The 18,959-nt window shown below is 43.2% G+C and overlaps 1 protein-coding gene across 1 annotated transcript in view; it reads left to right on the top strand.

Moving 5' to 3' along the window:
- Positions 1–18,959, top strand: part of MICALL2 (MICAL like 2) — a 143,911-nt gene that overhangs the window by 114,935 nt on the left and 10,017 nt on the right. The window contains exons 13-16 of the mRNA XM_089682284.1: positions 5,962–6,085; positions 10,660–10,750; positions 15,608–15,681; positions 18,651–18,765. Of these exons, the coding sequence (XP_089538410.1) occupies positions 5,962–6,085; positions 10,660–10,750; positions 15,608–15,681; positions 18,651–18,765 (404 nt within the window). The remainder of the gene's footprint in view (positions 1–5,961; positions 6,086–10,659; positions 10,751–15,607; positions 15,682–18,650; positions 18,766–18,959) is intronic.

Genomic DNA, 18,959 nt, shown 5'->3' with positions numbered 1-18,959 from the left:
TGCACTCACTGACATGAATGCTACCAGAGGAAAGCAGCAACATGCACCTTAGTGCCAACATGTTCCTTCACACATGGTCAACCAGCTCCATTCTTACAATGGGGACACCCTGCAATACCACTTTTCACCACTGGGAACAGTCAGAAGGTGTGCTTGATACTGTCTGGGCAAAAAAAGCTCACCACACGGAGCCACAAGCAGGGGACCACATATAGGTGTCCGTTTATGAACCAGCAGTAATAGATCGCTGCTCAGTTCTCCGGCATTCTCGGAGAACACAGTGCTCCTGTGAATGCAGTTTATGAAGCATATGTAGATCAGTTCTCCAAACGAAGGGAGAACGGTCTACAAACGCTGGAGAACGGTCTACAAACTCTGGAAAAGGGCTGATTTTACTATAATCTCGCGAGATTACAGTAAAAGATCAGTTTACTAAGCAGAGGTAAATTATCTCTGCTTAGTTTGCGGTCCCTCCGATTCTCCAGCTCTGGGCTGGAGAATCTGGAGGGAGAACACAGATCTCCAGTGAAGAGCTGAACATGTTTTCCTGAGTGTTATAAACTGTGAATGACCAGAGAATAGCTGCGATCCTCTGAATCACAGCTATTCTCTGTGTCATAAAAGGACACCATAGTGTAGTATGTTTATTACAAAGTAGAATATGCACATAAAAAAGTAAAAGACTTCATCCAAATTCCAGTAAAACGATTGCCATGACAAGTAAAACGGTGCACTTACAAACAAAGCTGCCAGTTCCAAACATGGAAGTGGCGGTGAGACGTCAGCGTGTAGCTCTAGCCTCCTTACCTATTGCAAGCTGCCCATTTCTTTTCTTTTCTTTAGCACTGACTTCCTTTTTATGTTTTTGTTTTGGTATCCTTCTGTGTGTTTTCTGCATAATGTTGCTCAGAACACTCTGGGATAGGAGCAGAGCATGACTTGTCCCAGGTATTCTCCTCTTCCTAGCACTTTCTTCTCATTCAGAGTCCCATAGTTAGGCCATGCCCTTGCTGAAAGCAGAACTAAACCCATCGATTTAATGCTTTCAAAAAACAATAATATTCCCAGCTTGCCAGGAATGCTGTCACATTTGCTTGTGCTGTCAACCAGATTGTCAAACCATCAAATGGCTGGTGTCATAACTGATCACGTGTATCGCCATGGCAGTGCATGGCCAGCTTTACGGATTCACATTTTTAAAGCTGAAATAAACCCTCCTACTCTTTTCAGGCAAGGAAGCTGCCATCTTAGGGGTTGATGTACTAAAGGCAAATAGACTGTGCACTCTGCAAGTGCAGTTATCCAGATCTTGGTGAATGAGGTAAAGCTTCAGTTTGCAAAGAATACCCAATCATGTGCAAGGGAAATTAAAAAAAAAACAGCAATTTTGCATGTACATGATTGAATGATAGAAGTCAGCAGAGCTTCTACTTATTTCCTAAGCTCTGGAGCAACTGCTCTTGCAGAGTGCACTTTGCAAAGTGCACAGTCTAATTGCCTTTAGTAAATCAACCTCTAAGATGGCAGCTTCCTTGCCTGAAAAGGATAGAATAGTTCTGCTTTAAAAATATGAATCCGTAAAGCTGGCCATACATTACTCAAATTTCAGCTGATTTGTGCTGGGTGAGCCGAAATTCAAACAGTGTTTGGTCCTACTGTCACCACTCCATTAGGCAGACACCAACAGTTCAATCAACTTTTGTTAAAAGGGCCTGTTAGAAAGTTGTGGACTGAACTGCACATGAATCTACCCAGATGCAGGAACTGGTACGGCATTCCGACAGCCAGCAGGGGCAATTGTTCCTTTTGAGCTGTTAGCGTGGATATAGGAATCTGCAAGATTTCTCTGTGTATTATTATTATACAGGATTTATATAGTGCCAACACTTTGCGCAGCGCTTTACAATATAAGGGAGACAGTACAATTACAATACATTTCAGTACAGAAGGAATAGGAGGGCCCGGCTTGTGGAGGTTACAAGCTAAAGGAAGGGGGGGTGATACAAAAGGTGATAGCTGCGGGGGATGATCTGGTGGAGGTGATTCAAGTACAGTTCTTAGGTAGAGGTGGGGTAGGCTTCCCTGAATAAGTGAGTTTTCAAAGATCACCTAAAGGCAGACAGGGTGGGGGCGGACCAGACATGCTATGGTAGAGAGTTCCAGAGAATGGGAGAGGCTCTGGGGAAGTCTGGAGGCGAGCGTGGGAGGAGGTGATGAGGGAGCTAGAGAAGAGGATATCATGGGAGGAGCGGAGTGGGCGATATCTGTGGATAAGGTTGGCGATGTATCGAGGGGCAGTGCAGTGGATGGCTTTGTAAGCTGTGGTTAGTATTTTGAATTTTATACGGTGGGTTAGTGGAAGCCAGTGAAGGGATTGGCAGAGAGGGGCAGCAGTCGCTGATTGGTTGGTAAGGTGTATGAGTCTAGCAGCAGCATTCATAATAGACTGAAGGGGGGGCAACTTTAGTCTATAGCAGTAGTTATCCACATATGAGCTAAAGGAGGCCTCAAATGCAGCCCCTGACATCACCAATGACCACACATAATATTTAATATATGTAATACTTGAGAGGACTGTCAGAAACTGCAAACCTAATAGAGGAAGTGAGGGTCAGAGAGTGTGGACATGCTACATTTCTGGCTGGGGACATGCTACAGAAGACAATATGAAACTAGGAACGTGTTACATGAGGCTAGTAGAGATCATTGCTATTACCCTAATCAATGTTCCCACTACAGACTGCTGGGGTCCAAGGGCTGAACATCAAATACCAAAGGGCTGCAGGTTGGGCACCAGGGCTCTATAGTATAGGTAACATCAAGGTAACATGTTTCGGTAATCCAAGTGTACTAACTCATGCTTCTATACACGTTGTGCCTCATTTTACAAATCGCTGTGTATACAGTTGTGGCCAAAATTATTCAACCCCCACTGAAATTGAGTGTTTTGGCCAGTTTGACATTGCTTTTGATCATTCAGTCATCTTGCTTACATTTACATTAAAGAGGCACTTGTAGGTCAGACAAATATAACATAACAGTTATAATGAAATAACCACAAATGTCTTTTCTGTGCTCACAGCATTATCAGTTTTATTCAACCCCCAAGTGACATTCAATCTTAGTACTTAGTACAGCATCCTTTTACAGTTATAACAGCTTTTAAACGTGAAGCATAGCTTGACACAAGTGTCTTGCAGCGATCTACGGGTATCTTCGCCCATTCTTCATGGGCAAAGGCCTCCAGTTCAGTCACATTCTTAGGCTTGCGCACTGCAACTGCTTTCTTTAAGTCCCACCAGAGGTTCTCAATCGGATTTAAGTCTGGTGACTGCGATGGCCACTCCAAAATGTTCCAGCCTTTCCTCTGCAACCATGCTCTAGTGGACTTGGAGGTATGCTTGGGATCATTGTCCTGTTGAAAGGTCCAACGTCTCCCAAGCCTCAGGTGTGTGACGGACTGCATCACGTTTCCATCCAATATCTCCTGGTACTGAAGAGAATTCATGGTACCTTGCACACGCTGAAGCTTCCCTGTACCTGCAGAAGCAAAACAGCCCCAAAGCATGATTGACCCTCCACCATGCTTCACAGTAGGCAAGGTGTTCTTTTCATCATAGGCCTTGTTCTTCCTCCTCCAAACATAGCGTTGATCCATGGGCCCAAACAGTTCTAATTTTGTTTCATCAGTCCACAGAACACTATCCCACAACTTTTGTGGTTTGTCCACATGGCTTTTGGCATACTGCAGTCGACTCTTCTTATTCTTTGGAGACAGCAAGGGGGTACGCCTGGGAGTTCTGGCACGGAGGCCTTCATTACGCAGTGTGCGTCTTATTGTCTGGGCTGAAACTTCTGTACCCACATCTGACAAATCTTTTCTCAGTTCCTCAGCAGTCACACGGGGACTTCTCTCCACTCTACGCTTCAGGTAGCGCACAGCAGTCGAAGTCAGCATCTTCTTTCTGCCACGACCAGGTAGCGTTTCAACAGTGCCCTTTGCCTTGAATTTGCGAATGATGCTTCCTAAGGTGTCTCTTGGTATGTTTAACATCTTTGCAATCTTCTTATAGCCATTGCCCTTCCTGTGAAGAGAAATCACCTCTTCTCTTGTCTTCCTGGACCATTCTCTTGCCTTCACCATGTTTGTAACCACACCAGTAAATGTCTAGAAGGAGCTGAGTATCACAGTCATTTTAAAGCTGCCTAATTGGTGCTTATTATGCTTGATTGCTGCTCGGTGACATCCACAGGTGTTTTCAATACCTGATGGAAAGCACCTGTATGAACCTCTGTTCTTCAGAGTGGTAGTCTTTAAGGGGTTGAATAATTGTGGCAATGAAGAAACCACATAAGAACCATTTACTACTGTATTACATAAACAATTGATGTCATTTTAGTTGCATTTGGGTAGTTACAACGTCCTTGTAGGATTTGATTCTGAATACAATTCCAAATGTACACTATAGTCCCTAAACCCCTTTACAGCATTGGGGGTTGAATAATTTTGGCCACAACTGTAGGTTAAGTTAACTTTTGCTTACAGCTGCTATTTCTGGCCTCTTAAAAATGCTAGGCACCCAGCCAAAATGCTGACACTCTCACTTCAGTACTTTAGGAGCCAGTGACCTGGAACAAGTATGTAAATCAGGAAAGTCTGCATACTTGTTTTGGGTCGGTGAGTCGTGAATCCAGAAGGTCAGCCTGACAGCCATACAATTAGCTTTTGCAGAATCAGAAGTCCGCTATAGTCTGCACATTTCTTCCAGCCTATTTTTCTTTTAGTTGGGGTATGGTTGGGAAGGGTTAGAACTTCACATTTTTATTGGTATCTTTGTCTCCCCTGAGTGGATTTTCCCTAACTTCCTGTCCCAGTGACCCCACAGGAAATGAGAACAATAGCCCCAACAGTGATACAGACAGGAATTTTTAAAAAAAGTTCTAACCCTTCCCAGTGCTGCTAAAAACAAGTGCTATGATTGCATTCTGTATTTCTGCTGTAAAGATTCTTCTTACTTCCTGTGTCAGTGACCACACACGAAGTTAGGGAAAATCTTCCCAGTGGGTTACACCTGGTAGAGGGTTTAACCCTTCCCTGCTTAATGGACATTTTGGCTCTAGTTGCTTTCACTTGGACAGCCTTACCAGCTTCCAGAAAAATTGGTGTCTTTGAAACTTTAACAAAGTGATTATTACCTGTCAAGTGGAGTCCACAGAAGTATAACACCAACTGGGAAATTAAAGTGTTACTAAACCCAGGACCCTACATTCACTATATCTGGTCTCCCGCAGTACACAGAACATGGAAATGCAATTATTTTAGTAAATATAAACTGCTAAATACCTTTCTCATCAGCAGTTAGAGCAGTCTTGTGACTTCTATCAGTGTCCAACAGAGCACGTGTTAAAGCTTGTAGGAATTTTCATTCTGCTTTAGGAGGATGCAGAACCCCTGACCTCTGTCTGGACAGTGCTGATTAGCCTTGTGCTGATCACATGCACTCTCCCAAGAAATTAAAAAAAATAATAATACATTTGGAATTACACACCAAACTGAGCATATGCAGAGTGACTCCACACCATATGTCTAATCAGGAGATAAGAGTGGGACACTGGAAGAAAGGGAGGATCAGAGACATCAGGATCAAACAGCGTTTTTACATAATGTAGAGGATTAACCCCTTAGGTTCCACAGTGAGTATAACAAGCATGCTTTACTGCATATACAGACTGATTGTACTGTTGTGGATTTAGTAACACCAAGTAAAATTCTCATTTCTAAAGCTGGCCATACACACTTAGGGCTGAACAAGAGAATTCCATTGATTTCCTAGATGCCTGCTAAGCAGCGCAGGTTTCTCAAGAGCTACAAATTATTACAAGGGTTCCTCAATGGTAAAAAGCACTGAGCAGTTTTTATGGAGTAATTGTGGGGTGAATAACTCTTGTGTCCTCTTATAGTTCCGTCCCGAGTACATCCCAGAAGAGGAGATCCAGCGACAGCTGTACATCATCGAGCAGGAGCTGGACACCTTGGAGCAGCGAGGAGTAGAGCTGGAGAAACAGCTGCGCAGCTGTGATGGAGGTAGGACATTGAGGCGCTCTACCTGAAACTGACCACCACCTATCCGTAGATGGAGGCAATTATTGCTTAGCAAATGCATTACAAAAATCAGCTAAAACTTAGATTTACTGTATAAAAACATTTTTGAATATATACGCCATCATTTTCTTGAACTATATATACAGTCTGTAAATGCTCAGCCAATACTGGGAATACATACTTCCACAAAGTCCTGACAACATCACAAAGTTCAGATCATTTTCATTTAAAAGACAATAGATAGGGTTCACAGGAGGCTCATCTGGTTGGTGCAGTCCATGAGGGTATTGTTGGCAGGATGCATGGTGGGCTGTATAGAAAAGAAGAAATGACTGCCATTTTTTGCTGTTGTGGATTGGTGCAGACTAGGGATGAGCATGGGTTTGGTGCAAACTGGGAAGGAGGCTGTCATTCCTGCCCACTGCTGCTCAATCAACTGCGGCTAGGATGTTCCCTGCCCCGCAGTATCAGGTAGAAAAAGCGATGGGGATGCTCGTGACATCTTTCGTCCAATATGGCCACGTGTCTTTGACCTAATATGGCTGTGTGGTCCTATTAGGGCAGTAATTTCACAAGCATCTCCGCCCCTTTGTATACATGCAGCTGCAGGGTGGGGAATGTCCCAGCCACAGGTGATTGGGTGGCAGTGGGCAGAAGTGACAGCTTCCTTTTTGGGCTGTGGTATGAACCTAAGTTGGGACCAAACCTGTGCTCATCTCTAGTGCAGCAGTTTCTGGTTTGTTTCTGTACCTATGAGGATGGAGGGGGGGGGGGGGCATAGGCATCCCTAAAGTAAGCCTGCCCTTAATCTCTAGAATTAGAGCTCACCCTTTGTATAAATGCCTTGGCATGGCAGTGTTGCTTTACATATATTTGTCTCTGTCTCTTTATGTTGGAAACCATTTAATTTGCTTCCTGTGCTGACAAGTTGGATCGGGTGTTTGGGAATTGTTGTATTGGCTCATTACACAAGACAGTTGAAAAAAGGAGTTGTGGACCAGCTAGTTGGATTTTTGGAACCATTTGCAATCTTTTTGTATGAAGGCTGTTGGGAATGGGAGTTTTTGATGTCAGTTTTTGGGTATATGTAGAAGAATTTGACACAAATAGGATTACTGTTATTCTAGAATTACCTACAAATTTTAATATTCAAGATTTAAAGATAAATGTTTCTAGGTACATGATTGCTATAGACTATTCCTATTAAGAAGGATATTTGGTGAAGTTATCAATGTCCATGTATTGGTGCTCAGTTTTGTATATATACTCTACAATACCAGATAGCAATAATAATCTGGTTTTACTCTAAAAACAAAAAAACCCTAAATCTTTTCTGTGTACAAATGATGTGAAATAAATGTGTTTGTGATTCGGCGAGATGAGCTTTAGGATATAGGCAGCTAGTGCACCAAGCTTTCTACTTACTACGTAACCCAAGTCTGTATATATACCTCCGAAGCTGCAAACATTTATAACTCTGATAATATTTGACAACATTGGAATCTTAGTACATCACTTTATAATAGTATTTCACTTTCAAATCTCGATGACTTCTATAGACCGGCAAATAATCAAAGAATTCAGGTTGGCATAGCTCATTTCCCAAAATCCCTTATGAGGATATGCACATATATGGAAATGAGGAGATACACTCAAAGGCATGCCTCTGATGATAACTCTTGCAGGTTCCTGTTTGCTTATGTCAGCTCTCAGCCAAACTTTTGGTGGGCTTTCACTGGTTAAAAGGCATTTAGGGGGTGACATATTGCCCCTAAGCTGCCAGCCCGATGCGTTCTGCCCTGATGATGCTATGTTCTGAGCAGTTAACCCTAAAGTGGTTGTAAATCCTTATATGTACCCAGTGAAGTGACTGGCCTCAGGTAATACACAAGAGATTAAACAAATCCTCCTACATAAGTTGTACCTGCTTGTCTGCAGCTCTCTCTCCTCTACATCCCTTCAAAGTGCTGAATTTGAAACACTTCTCTGAGCTGTCAGGAAGCAGGGTGAAGAACTAAAATTATACACTGCAGAGCTCAGTGAGGAGAGTTCTGAGATCTGATTGGAGGAATGGGACACCACCCCATTCACACAGTACACAGGAACACAGCTAAGGCTGTCAATCACAGGGTGTGCCCTCCCCATAACCATTTTTCTCTTGGTGTCAAGTAAACTTTTCAGAAGGGTATCATGCTGAGAGCAGAGGAATGAGGTAGCAGACAGTATGACACTTAACGCTCTTAAATGAGACAAGTACGCACTATAGAGGGATATGCTTTGTTCATATTTCATGTCTGAGGTTTACAACCACTTTAAGGATCGGGGCATGGTTACAGTTTGTTTAACAAAATAGATTGCGGTTATAAATTTGTGGTCAGACAGTGGGTCAAGTTGGAGTATACTACCTCTTCAGGCTGGTACAGGATTGGTTCTTACTCACTTAAAATTATCGGCACATCCTGCAAATTCCATTATACATGGTAGCACTCTCTTATAGTGTGTAAAGCTGGCCATTTATGATTTTATGAGCCCACTGATCTGAATTGAACAGATTTCCCAATCCACACAAATGAGGTGGTTGGGGGAATCCTCCCTGCTCTTGTATTTTGACAATAGGAATCCTCTTCTGAATACACTGATCAGTGCTGCAGCTGAATGGCTGCAGGACTGATGGAACAAAAACTTACCAAGATCATTAGATCAAAACCGAAATTCAGGCAGTCCTTGCTGAACCACCGAAATTTTGATCCATCTATGGCAAGCTTACAGCGGAGTTCGAGTGAGAATAAAAAAAAAAAAAGTCAGCAGCTACAAAAGCTGTAGCTGCTGACGTTTAAAAGACGGACAGTTATCTGTCCCTCGATCCCGCGATGTTCCCCCCGCAGCCTGTTTCATGAGCTGCCCTGTGTTCCTGGTGCCTGCATCTTCATTGTGGGCACCCGGCTGTGACAGCTTCTGGCTTCACAGCTGGGTGCCCACTGCGCATGCGTGAGTACTGCTGCACTTTGTGAATGGTCCTGTAGTCTTCTGGGACCTGTCACATGTCCCAGAAGACTACAGGAAGGGAGGGGGGAGGACAACTTCCGCTTCCGATCGCCTAGGCGGTCACAGCGGAAGTGAGAGTGGGTACCTGTCAATTTCAGGTACCTGCTCCTCTCTCCGCTCCCCAAAGGTGCCAATCCTTAATGGGGAGCAGGGGACCAGTCTTTAAAACAGAACTTCTGGACAGTGGAAAAAGAGATTTCAGATAAATTTTAGGGGTATCAGTAGGTAAAAAGGTGGATTGCTGTTAGAGTTGCACATTGCAAAATATCTTTGAACTGTACATTGCATGTCTATAGTAGTTTCTGCTGAGCTGAGTTTTCAGCATTTCTGCATTTTATTTTGCAGAGGTGTTAAAGGAATCTTCTAGTTTACACCATGATGTTACCAGTCTATAAAAATTACATAAACTACCACTTCTTAATAAATTTATGTTTGGTCATATAAACTTACAAGAAGATGTTAGGAGAATTAAATACTGGGGACTTTATTGTTTTCTGCAACGTTGGAACCTTAATTGTCACCCCAAATCTTTTGGTTTAGCTATAGGAGTCATTTGAAAGTTATTCAAATAATTTCCAGTCTTTTCTAGTCTTTAATAGTTTAGCAACTGTCCACGCTTTTAGAAATTAGGGTGAGGTTGGTCTCCGACTGTCCACAATCCTGACAGCCTGGGCTCGAATTGCGTACCAAGCACTTTCCAAAGAAACACAAACATTGAGGCTTTCCTTGGGGTAAATGATAACATAAAATTTTAATTATGTACTGGCAACATCTGTAAAATATTTAGAGGGGGTATCTGAGGATAGGAATATAGGAACCACCATTGCTGGCTTGATTTTAAAGGTGCTAACTCCAAGGTTGTTGTTCTGATCATATCCTCACTAACTAATGAGTCATAGACCTGGAACAAGTATGTGGGGCAGTAGTGTAGACTTTTTCAGACTTTACTGGATGCATGCTTGTTCAGGGACAGTTAAAGGCTAGATAAGCCTTTCTCAGCCAGGGTTCATGGGAACCCTAGGATTCCTCCAGAGGTTGCTAGCAGCTCCTTGAGCAATGAGCAATTTCTGCCTCTCAGATAAGTGACCACTGACACCATGGTTTTAGCTTTCTGTAAGGGGGAAATGTCCCCAGTGACCAAAAATGTAAGAAGCATTGTTCTCGATGATCATCACATTAATGTCTCATGAGCAGGGGCGGACTGACCATTTGGAAACTTGGGCACTGCCCGGGGTCAGTAGGGGGCCCCATGAGATGCCCCTGGTACCTTTCTCATAGGCTTTTCTGAGTTTGGGCAAGGAAACAGGGGCCCCATGATCCCCTATTGCCCAGGGCCCCATGAATTGTCAGTCCGCCCCTGCTCATGAGTTGTAGATATAGAAATTATATAGAAAGTTGTTTCGAGGGTTCTTCTGCATTGGAAAGTCTAGTCTAGATCAACTTTGGAAGCCATTTGGTTAAATACTTGTAAGTGATGTTTACATTTGTACAATCTCTCTTGTTCTAATCAGATGAATCGGAGGATTCTCTTATGGTTGACTGGTTCAAGCTCATCCATGAAAAACAACTTCTTCTGAGACAGGAGTCTGAGCTCAATTACATGTGAGTATCAATCTCTGTTCTATAATTCAGTAGTGCTTTCTTGGGAGTCTGCCGAGTTAAAAGCTTATGATATTTAAATTGTATGCACAGCTGTTGAAAATAGATATAACTACTGCTCGTGTCTTCAAAGAAAATGAAGTGAAATGATGTAAGCAATAAACTCTTGTTTGTTTTTCTGGAACCTACCACATTAGATTAATGGTAGCACTTTCAGATCAATGGTAGGCCTCTTGACCATGAAAACCCATTTCCAGTGTTTTTTTCAGTGTTTTGTATTCACTTGCCTCTGCTGTGTGAAATAAAGAGTTAGGATATAATACTTACCATCCTTATGTATTCTTTTTCTCATCCTGCTTGTAGGATGTAGACACTGCCCTTTTTGGGGTTGAATGACACTCTATTTTCCAAACTATTCTTGTGAGCATAGGTTGTCATGGACACACCCCCTAGCTCCAGTGTCATCCTGCAGCCTGAGCTAGGACACGGTATTCTTAACCGGTCCCAGGTGCGATTTGGAGAACTCGCACTACGCAAATGAACCAGCCCAAGGGGCGAAACCATGCCCAGAACCGGTACAGTGTGAGTGCACTCTAAATGTAAACCTTCTGCTCTCCCCAACATTGTTTCATTTCTCTTGCCAAAAATTCCAGAAGAGAAAATTATACCCCATTTAGGGACTATGACAAGTGGGCAGAGCTGGCAACTCAATTTAGCTCGTGCCACAAGAGTAACCAGCGGATGCGATAAACATGGTAAGTGATTGAACTCCTTGGCATCTACTGAAATAGCCATTTTGGCTGGACTGAGCATCAGGGCAGACTCAGACTGTCGCGTTACATTTTTGAAAAGTATGTCAGCACAATGCAATGAAGGATTTAACAGACCTGTACAGTTCTCATTGCAGCGCAAAAATGGTACCCATGTGTTGTGTGGTGTGCTGGCTAGGTGTGTTGGGTGCCATTCAGAATGAATGGTGATGCAACGCAGTTCCATAGAGAGACGTTTGTTGCAGCAATGTTACATCAATGCATAAATGTGAATAGAGCCCTAAAGATAGCCAACCAATTACATACTGGGGTATACTGCCTGATGTGACTATATTTAGCATGGGAAGAGCAGGAATTGCTAACTAATGATGACGCTCTCACTGTCTCCTAGAGTAGGCTTTAACATGACGACATTGCTCTTAATTGGATACCAAATTTCAGATGTGCTCTATGGTGCAAGAAAGTTACATTGAAAGTATTCCAGCTAAACAAAGCGCAAAAAGCAATTATAAATTATTTCTGAAATTTCCAATAAAGTGTAACTAAACCCAAGAACAAAAATGTAATATATCACATCTTACCAGTCCTTACATGTGGTGGCTGCATTAGTTTTCTTCTTTTCAGGCTAAGTACATTTTCCTGCAAGTACAGAATATGCCTGCTGATCCGATCATAAATCCTGTGTTCATGTAACTTCCTGTGTATGGAACTGAGATATCAAACCGTGTTCTCAGCGTTCCCAATTACTTTATTTGAGCTGCAAACCACATCCCACTGTGTAATGGAGATGAGGAGAGGAGCGAGGGTATTTAAAGCGGAGTTCCAGTTGGTTTAAAAAAAATAAAAGTCAGTAGCCTACAAAAACAGTGGCTGCTGACATTTTAAAATACAGCCACTTACCTGTCCCTCGGTCCAGTGGTGTCCTCACCACCACTGGTTTCACCGGCCGTCTTCTCTCCCCGCCACCGACATCTTCAGTGTGGGCACTCGGCTGTGACAGCTTGCGGCTTCACAGCCGGGTGCCCACTGCGCATGCGCGAGAAGTGCTGTGCTTTGTGAATGGCCCAGTAGTCTTCTGGGAGCTGTCACGTGTCCCAGAAGACTACGGGGAGGGAGGGGGGAGGACAACGTCCAATTCCAAATAGCCTCAGGTGACCGCAGTGGAAGTGGGAGTGGGTACCTGTTAAATTCGGGTACTCGCTCCGCAAAGGTGCCAATCCTTAATGGGGAGTGGGGGACAAAGATTTAAAGTGGAACTTCTCCTTCTGCGTGGAGCTCCGCTTTAATGTCCAATTTAGGAGAGCAGGCTAGTGCGACAATGCTTCTCCGCTATAGATACAGTGCAAGAGAGTGAGTATTGCCACCCTAGGACAGGAAGTACAGTGTGTTATCAGCAATTGAAAGTAAAGGGAAAGAAACCTAAAATCTAATGCAACCAGCACAATTAAGCACTGGTAAGCTACAATATATTACATTTTTGTTCTTGGGTTTAGATACACTTTAATAATGCCAAAAAGACAGTATAACCATACAGATGTATAACCCCAAGGCAATGGGCGAGCCATCCAAATCATTGTGTTTAGCCATCTGGCCATATGTACATCCAGAACCACTGGTGTATAGTGCAGATAGATCTTAAAGTGATATTAAAGGTTAAATTAAAAAAAAAACAAATATGGTATACTTACCTGCTCTATGCACTGGTTTTGGCCCAGAGCAGCCCCGATCCTCTTCTTCTTGGGTGCTCCACCAGCGTTCCTGGCTCCTTCTGTTGTGTGAGTGCCTCCATAGCAAATAAATATAAAGTGCAGCGCTCTCCCTAAACTAATTATATATAAATATAAAGTGCACACTTGACTAAAAGGTGCTCTAAATAATGACACAAGTTAATGAACTTATGTGCAAAAATTGTGCATTTACAAATATGTGCATCAGCAAAAAATTGTGCAACCCGTGTGCTTCAAAATGAGAATAAAGTGCAATCAAAATGAGAATAAAGTGCAATCAAAATCACTCCAACCATCTGTTATAAATAATAATAAGTCCAAAGTAAGATTAAAGTGTCCAAATGCAACAAAAGGACTAGCAGTCTTCATGCATGTGTCACACGTGTCCACACTGTGTGAATCCAAACTTTAGCCGGGAACGCGAGGAGGATTCTGGGAGCGCGGTGACGTCATTTCCGGCGTGGCAGCCATATTTGAAACCCCTGTATCTATATACCCATGCAGGAGATTCATAGCATGGGGTATTGAAGGCATGTGAAGAGACGATTTTAAATGTGAGTGGGCAATTTTCTACTACTTATCTACTTACCTGATAAACAGGATTACACTATGTGAGTTTTTGTTTGTATATGAACCGAGGAGGAGATCGCTGTTAGAGTATAAGAGGCGGGGAAGGTCCTGGTGAACCATCTAAAGGGTGTCCTGCTGTAAAGCGAGCTGACCCTGTGGGGTCTTGGCAAGGAGGTGAGGGGCCATCACGGCTAAAGTTTGGATTCACGCAGTGTGGACACGTGTGACACATGCATGAAGACTGCTAGTCCTTTTGTTGCATTTGGACACTTTAATCTTACTTTGGACTTCCTATTATTTATAACAGATGGTTGGAGTGATTTTGATTGCACTTTATTCTCATTTTGATTGCACTTTATTCTCATTTTGATTGCACTTTATTCTCATTTTGAAGCACACGGGTTGCACAATTTTTTGCTGATGCACATATTTGTAAATGCACAATTTTTGCACATAAGTTCATTACCTTGTGTCATTATTTAGAGCACCTTTTAGTCAAGTGTGCACTTTATATTTATATATAATTAGTTTAGGGAGAGCGCTGCACTTTATATTTATATGCATTCACTCATCTTGGTAAGGAGTTTTGTGTCAGCCGCTTGGTAAATAGGGCCCCATTCTTCGCGCAGGAAGTTCTCGCACTTAGATTTTTAGAGTGCCTCCATAGCAAGCCGCTTGCTCTGAGGGCACTCGTGCATGCCTTCTCCTGAGTCCCGCTCTGTGTGCCCATAACACACTTGGAACAGAGCTTGGCCCCGCCCCTGCTCCCTCCTCAATGGCTCTGATTGACAGCAGCAGGAGTCAGTGGGTCAGCCAATGAGAAGGCAGAGACCCAGCAGAGCAGCTGCTCTTGTGCACATTGCTGGTTCGCGATCAGGCTCAGGTAGATATTGGGGGGGAGGGGGGAGCTTGAAACTGAAGGTTTTTTTACCTTCATGCATTAAAACGTTTACAACCCCTTTAATATTATGGAACCATTTATTTCAAGCTGTATACAGCAGTTTCAAGCAATTTGGCTATCATTATAGCAGTGTATGGAAACCATAGCTTCGAAGGCCCCTTGCACGCGGGGCTGTGTAGCTGCAATGCATCCCTCCCAGCATTTTAATGCATCCAAGAAGGACAGATCTGTTTAGTAGACCTGCGTTCTGGACCTTTATCTCGCACAGGGACCTAAACGCCAGTACCTCACGGTGTAACGTTTAGCCTCTTACTGCAGGAACCTGCCATAGACTTTGACAGGGTGCTTGCAGATGCACTGCAGCTCTAAGGTCCCGTGTGTAAGAAGTCTAAGGAGTAGAGATTGGGACACAACAAGACAGTTTAGTGCCAAAAACAAATTTAATTAGAAAATAGGCCGAGCAGAAGATAACAGATTGTCATATTTATATTGGGAATCAGTGGAAATCTGCACAGAATGTGTATGTATTGATCACAATATTAGTGTGAACGTTTATAAAGCAGGTTTGAAAAATCCCCTAAGGCTCTGTGCTGTGCAATGCCAGCCACTCCTGCAAGCCCGGACTCGAAGGTTTTATTACAGTCTGTTACTTGTTTTAGGAGTTGTTTGGTCTAGTGTTTCTGATGGGATACACTTGAAAGACCTATCCTGTGTAACTGTGTTTTTAGTGCTTCTTGAAGGGCTCTGGAAAACAACAGAGGGAAGGGACTGTGTTTGTTGGCAGGCCCTGGGCTTTGTAAACAAGCACTGATTTGAAAGAAAGTAGCTTGGCTGGCTCTCAGCATTTGTACAATGTACACAGACTCCTAATGGTTTTGTCAATGTTTTCCAGATCCAAACAGCAGGCTCTGGAGGAAAAACAGCAGAATGTGGAGACTGAGCTTCGTAATCTGATGAGCAAGCCAGGTGAGATGAAAAGAACCCTGATCTGGTGTGACATGGCCTAAGGGAACATGCAAGGTCTTGTGAGTCACCATAGTGAAGTATAGTGAAAAGGCATGGGTTATGTTAGAAGCCCTGGAGCTCAGCCATGATGGATCTACTGAATGGCCACACCATGGAAAGGAATTACTGATATGGGAGTGTCTCTTAGTAGATGTCTGAATAGAAAGACGGCTTAGATTCAGGTGACCAGCACCACACCTGCATCACACACTGGTGGCTGCATTGTTCACTTAGCAGCTGTTGAATCTTAAGATCTGTAAATACTTCTAGGTGACTTTTATCGCTCAGATTCTGGTATTTTGTTTGTATTTTATGATGTGTATATCATCAGTGCCATCTAAAGTGTTCACCTTTATGTTTTTTCTGTAAAGGTGAACTAGCACTGTACACCCCCCCCCTTCCCCAGTCAGGTACTTGCCTCCAGTCATCCTGAGCTGTCATGGCTCCTACAGCTGGTCCAGTGGGCCAGTGATTTGAAATTCCTTCTCATCTCTCTCCCCTCTGTGTGTGCTTCTGGGACAGAGCCGATCAATTCTGATTAGTCAGCACCATCACAGTTAATTGTTCTGGTCTGTCCCAAAAGCGCTGCACAGAGGAGAGGGAGAAGTGTGAGGATTTAAAAAGCGTGGACTGCTGGACCAGCTGTGGGCACCCTGATGGCAGGGACTGGGCAGGGGGATGGGTTGTAAAGTGTGTGTTCACCTTTAGGCTAGGTTCACATCTGTGCGGGTGGCGCCGCTGTGAATCCGCACGAAAATCCGTGCAGCCGCACCACCCGCACAGAGGAATGCGGAACCACGGGCGGGTGCCATTAGGTCTAGCCCACACTGGAAAATGCAACCGTACTGGGAACCAAGGTTCCCATGTGGGCTACGTTTTCAGAAGAAGACTTCTTCCCTACGGGGCACAGGAGTCCATTCAAATTGCAAAGCGCGGCCCGCATGGCTGCATATATGTTAACCAGGGCTTACAGTTTTTCTGTAAAAGTGAACTAAACCTTTAAATGTGTATAACAGTAGAGTATCAGACAACAGAGCCCTGTAGTTGTTTACCCTGTAGTTGTTTACTTTCCCCATAGCTTTGGGTTCTCCTATTTGATACTGTTATGGACACTCAGAAGCTGGGAGACAGTATATGTTGTTACTTCATGCACATACGAGTCCAATTGGACTTGTTGCATTTTTCCTGCACAGAACTGTACTGGAACACTGTAAAATGCATCAAAAACACACTGGAACGCACCAAAATGCACTAAAAATGCACATGGCCATATCTGAATTGACGATAAAGAGATGGGGAAAAAATGAACTGAAACACATAAAAAACGTACTTGACTGTTGCAAAAACGCACTGGAATGCGTAAAAAACGCACATGCTGAAACACATCTGGATCACATTTGGATTGCGTATTTATGGTGTGAACTGACCCTAAAAGTGTTCGTTCAGCCAGAAGTTTGTCATATTCCACCTTTATCAAAAAATAATAAATGTACCCATATTGAAAAAACAAACAAATATGTATTTGTTTTTTGCAATGGAGCCTGCAAAACATTGCAATCATGATTAGGTGCAATGCCCGGCTCCTGCAGACTATTCCTCCAGCCGCAGATACAGAAGGAAATTTGGACCTTTGGCAAAGTAGGGGAAGGCTAGAGGTCTTGTCTGATTTTATATTTCTGTCTATTTCCCAGTTTCACATTTTTCTTCATTATCTGCAATAAGGTAAAAACTTTAAAAACATGCCCCTCCCATCCCTCCTCCCCCATTTACCTGCATCCTTCACTGGTCAGTGCTGTCCTGTCTACAGCAGCGCTGTCTCTCTTCCTGGATTCACAGGCTATGCTGAACAGCACTGGCTCTTGCTGTTATCAGTCAAATCCTGTTTGGAGGCAGGGGGTGTGTGGCCAAGCTTTGTTTTGTGTGTGTCTATGGACACATACAGCCTAGTTCAGGGGCACAACCACACGGGTACATCCTCAGCACCCTGCTTGCTTGAGGGAACACTCAGAGGAGCAGGGCAGCGCCAGCGAAGGATTCCAAAAAGAGAAAGAAAGAGACCGCTTTGTGCAATATCAGTGTACAGAGCAGGTAAGTATAAATTCTTTTTTTATTTTAAATAAAGAGCCTTTATAATCACTTCAAGAAGAAATTATTAAATGTTTCTAATGCCTGTATTGTGGCCATTTCCGACTTAGGTTAGCAGTGTTAGGAAGAGAGTTGATCTGTTGTGTTGGCATTATTTTACGTGTATATATTGTATTACTTCAAAAGTATCCATTACTATTCATTCATAGGAAGATAAAACCAATGTACCAGTATCATACATAGAGGAATAAATAAGATGTATTATTACAGTGGTTCTCAACCTTCCTAATGCCATGACCCTTTAATACAGTTCCTCATGTTGTGGTGACCCCCAACCATAAAATTATTTACCCAGTAATTATAATTCATGAAGTGTCGTTTTACCTCCAATACTGCTGCTTTCAACACAGTAGCTGCTTTTAACAGAGTAGCTGCTTTCAACACAGTAGCTGCTCTTTACGCATCGGAAATGTGTGTTTTCTGATGGTCTTAGGGGACCCCTGTGAAAGGGTCGTTCCACCCCCCAAAGGGGTCGCGACCCACAGGTTGAGAACCACTGTATTATTATATCCGAAAGTTTTAAAAGAATGACTGTAACTTCATCATATGACATCCGTGTTTTGTGTCTTTCAAACATCACTTCCTGGTTGTTGTGTTTAATATTGCTATATGTGCTCAGTTGATGTTACATGTAATGTTGACTGCAAAATTTCTTTCCATCTGCCAATCTTACGTTCTGAGCGGCACCTCATTCACAGGCTTAATAATCCTTCTCTTTCTGTGACCAGCATTAGGGATTGCCTGGTTCTCCATATCCTGTGCTGACTCTTCCATGTCTTTTCCAGAGCATCTGAAATCTCCAAGGGAAAAAAAGAGAGAAAGTGAGCTTCTGGAAAAATACTTGCTCATTGTGAACGATCGCAGTGAGATTATTGAATGCCTAGATGAAGACAGAATACGGTGAGAAAAGTTTCCCTCATCTTGCACAAAAATGCACTCTTTCTCCGTTTACTACAGCCGATAGCCCTGGGGCCAAGTGATACTTGGGTGCTTGGTAGTGATCATGACCATGATGTTAAAACTACTTTCTAATCTTTGCCTCCACCCATAGACTGTTGTGAGGGTGAAGCCGTGTGTGAAATTAGAACGATTAC

This window comes from Staurois parvus, unplaced genomic scaffold, assembly GCF_062004578.1.
Source record: "Staurois parvus isolate SC_StPar_1 unplaced genomic scaffold, SC_StPar_1.0 ptg000018l, whole genome shotgun sequence".
Classification (NCBI taxonomy): domain Eukaryota; kingdom Metazoa; phylum Chordata; class Amphibia; order Anura; family Ranidae; genus Staurois; species Staurois parvus.
The sequence above is the reverse complement of the archived record's forward strand: the minus strand, read 5'-3'. Positions and strand labels throughout refer to the sequence as shown.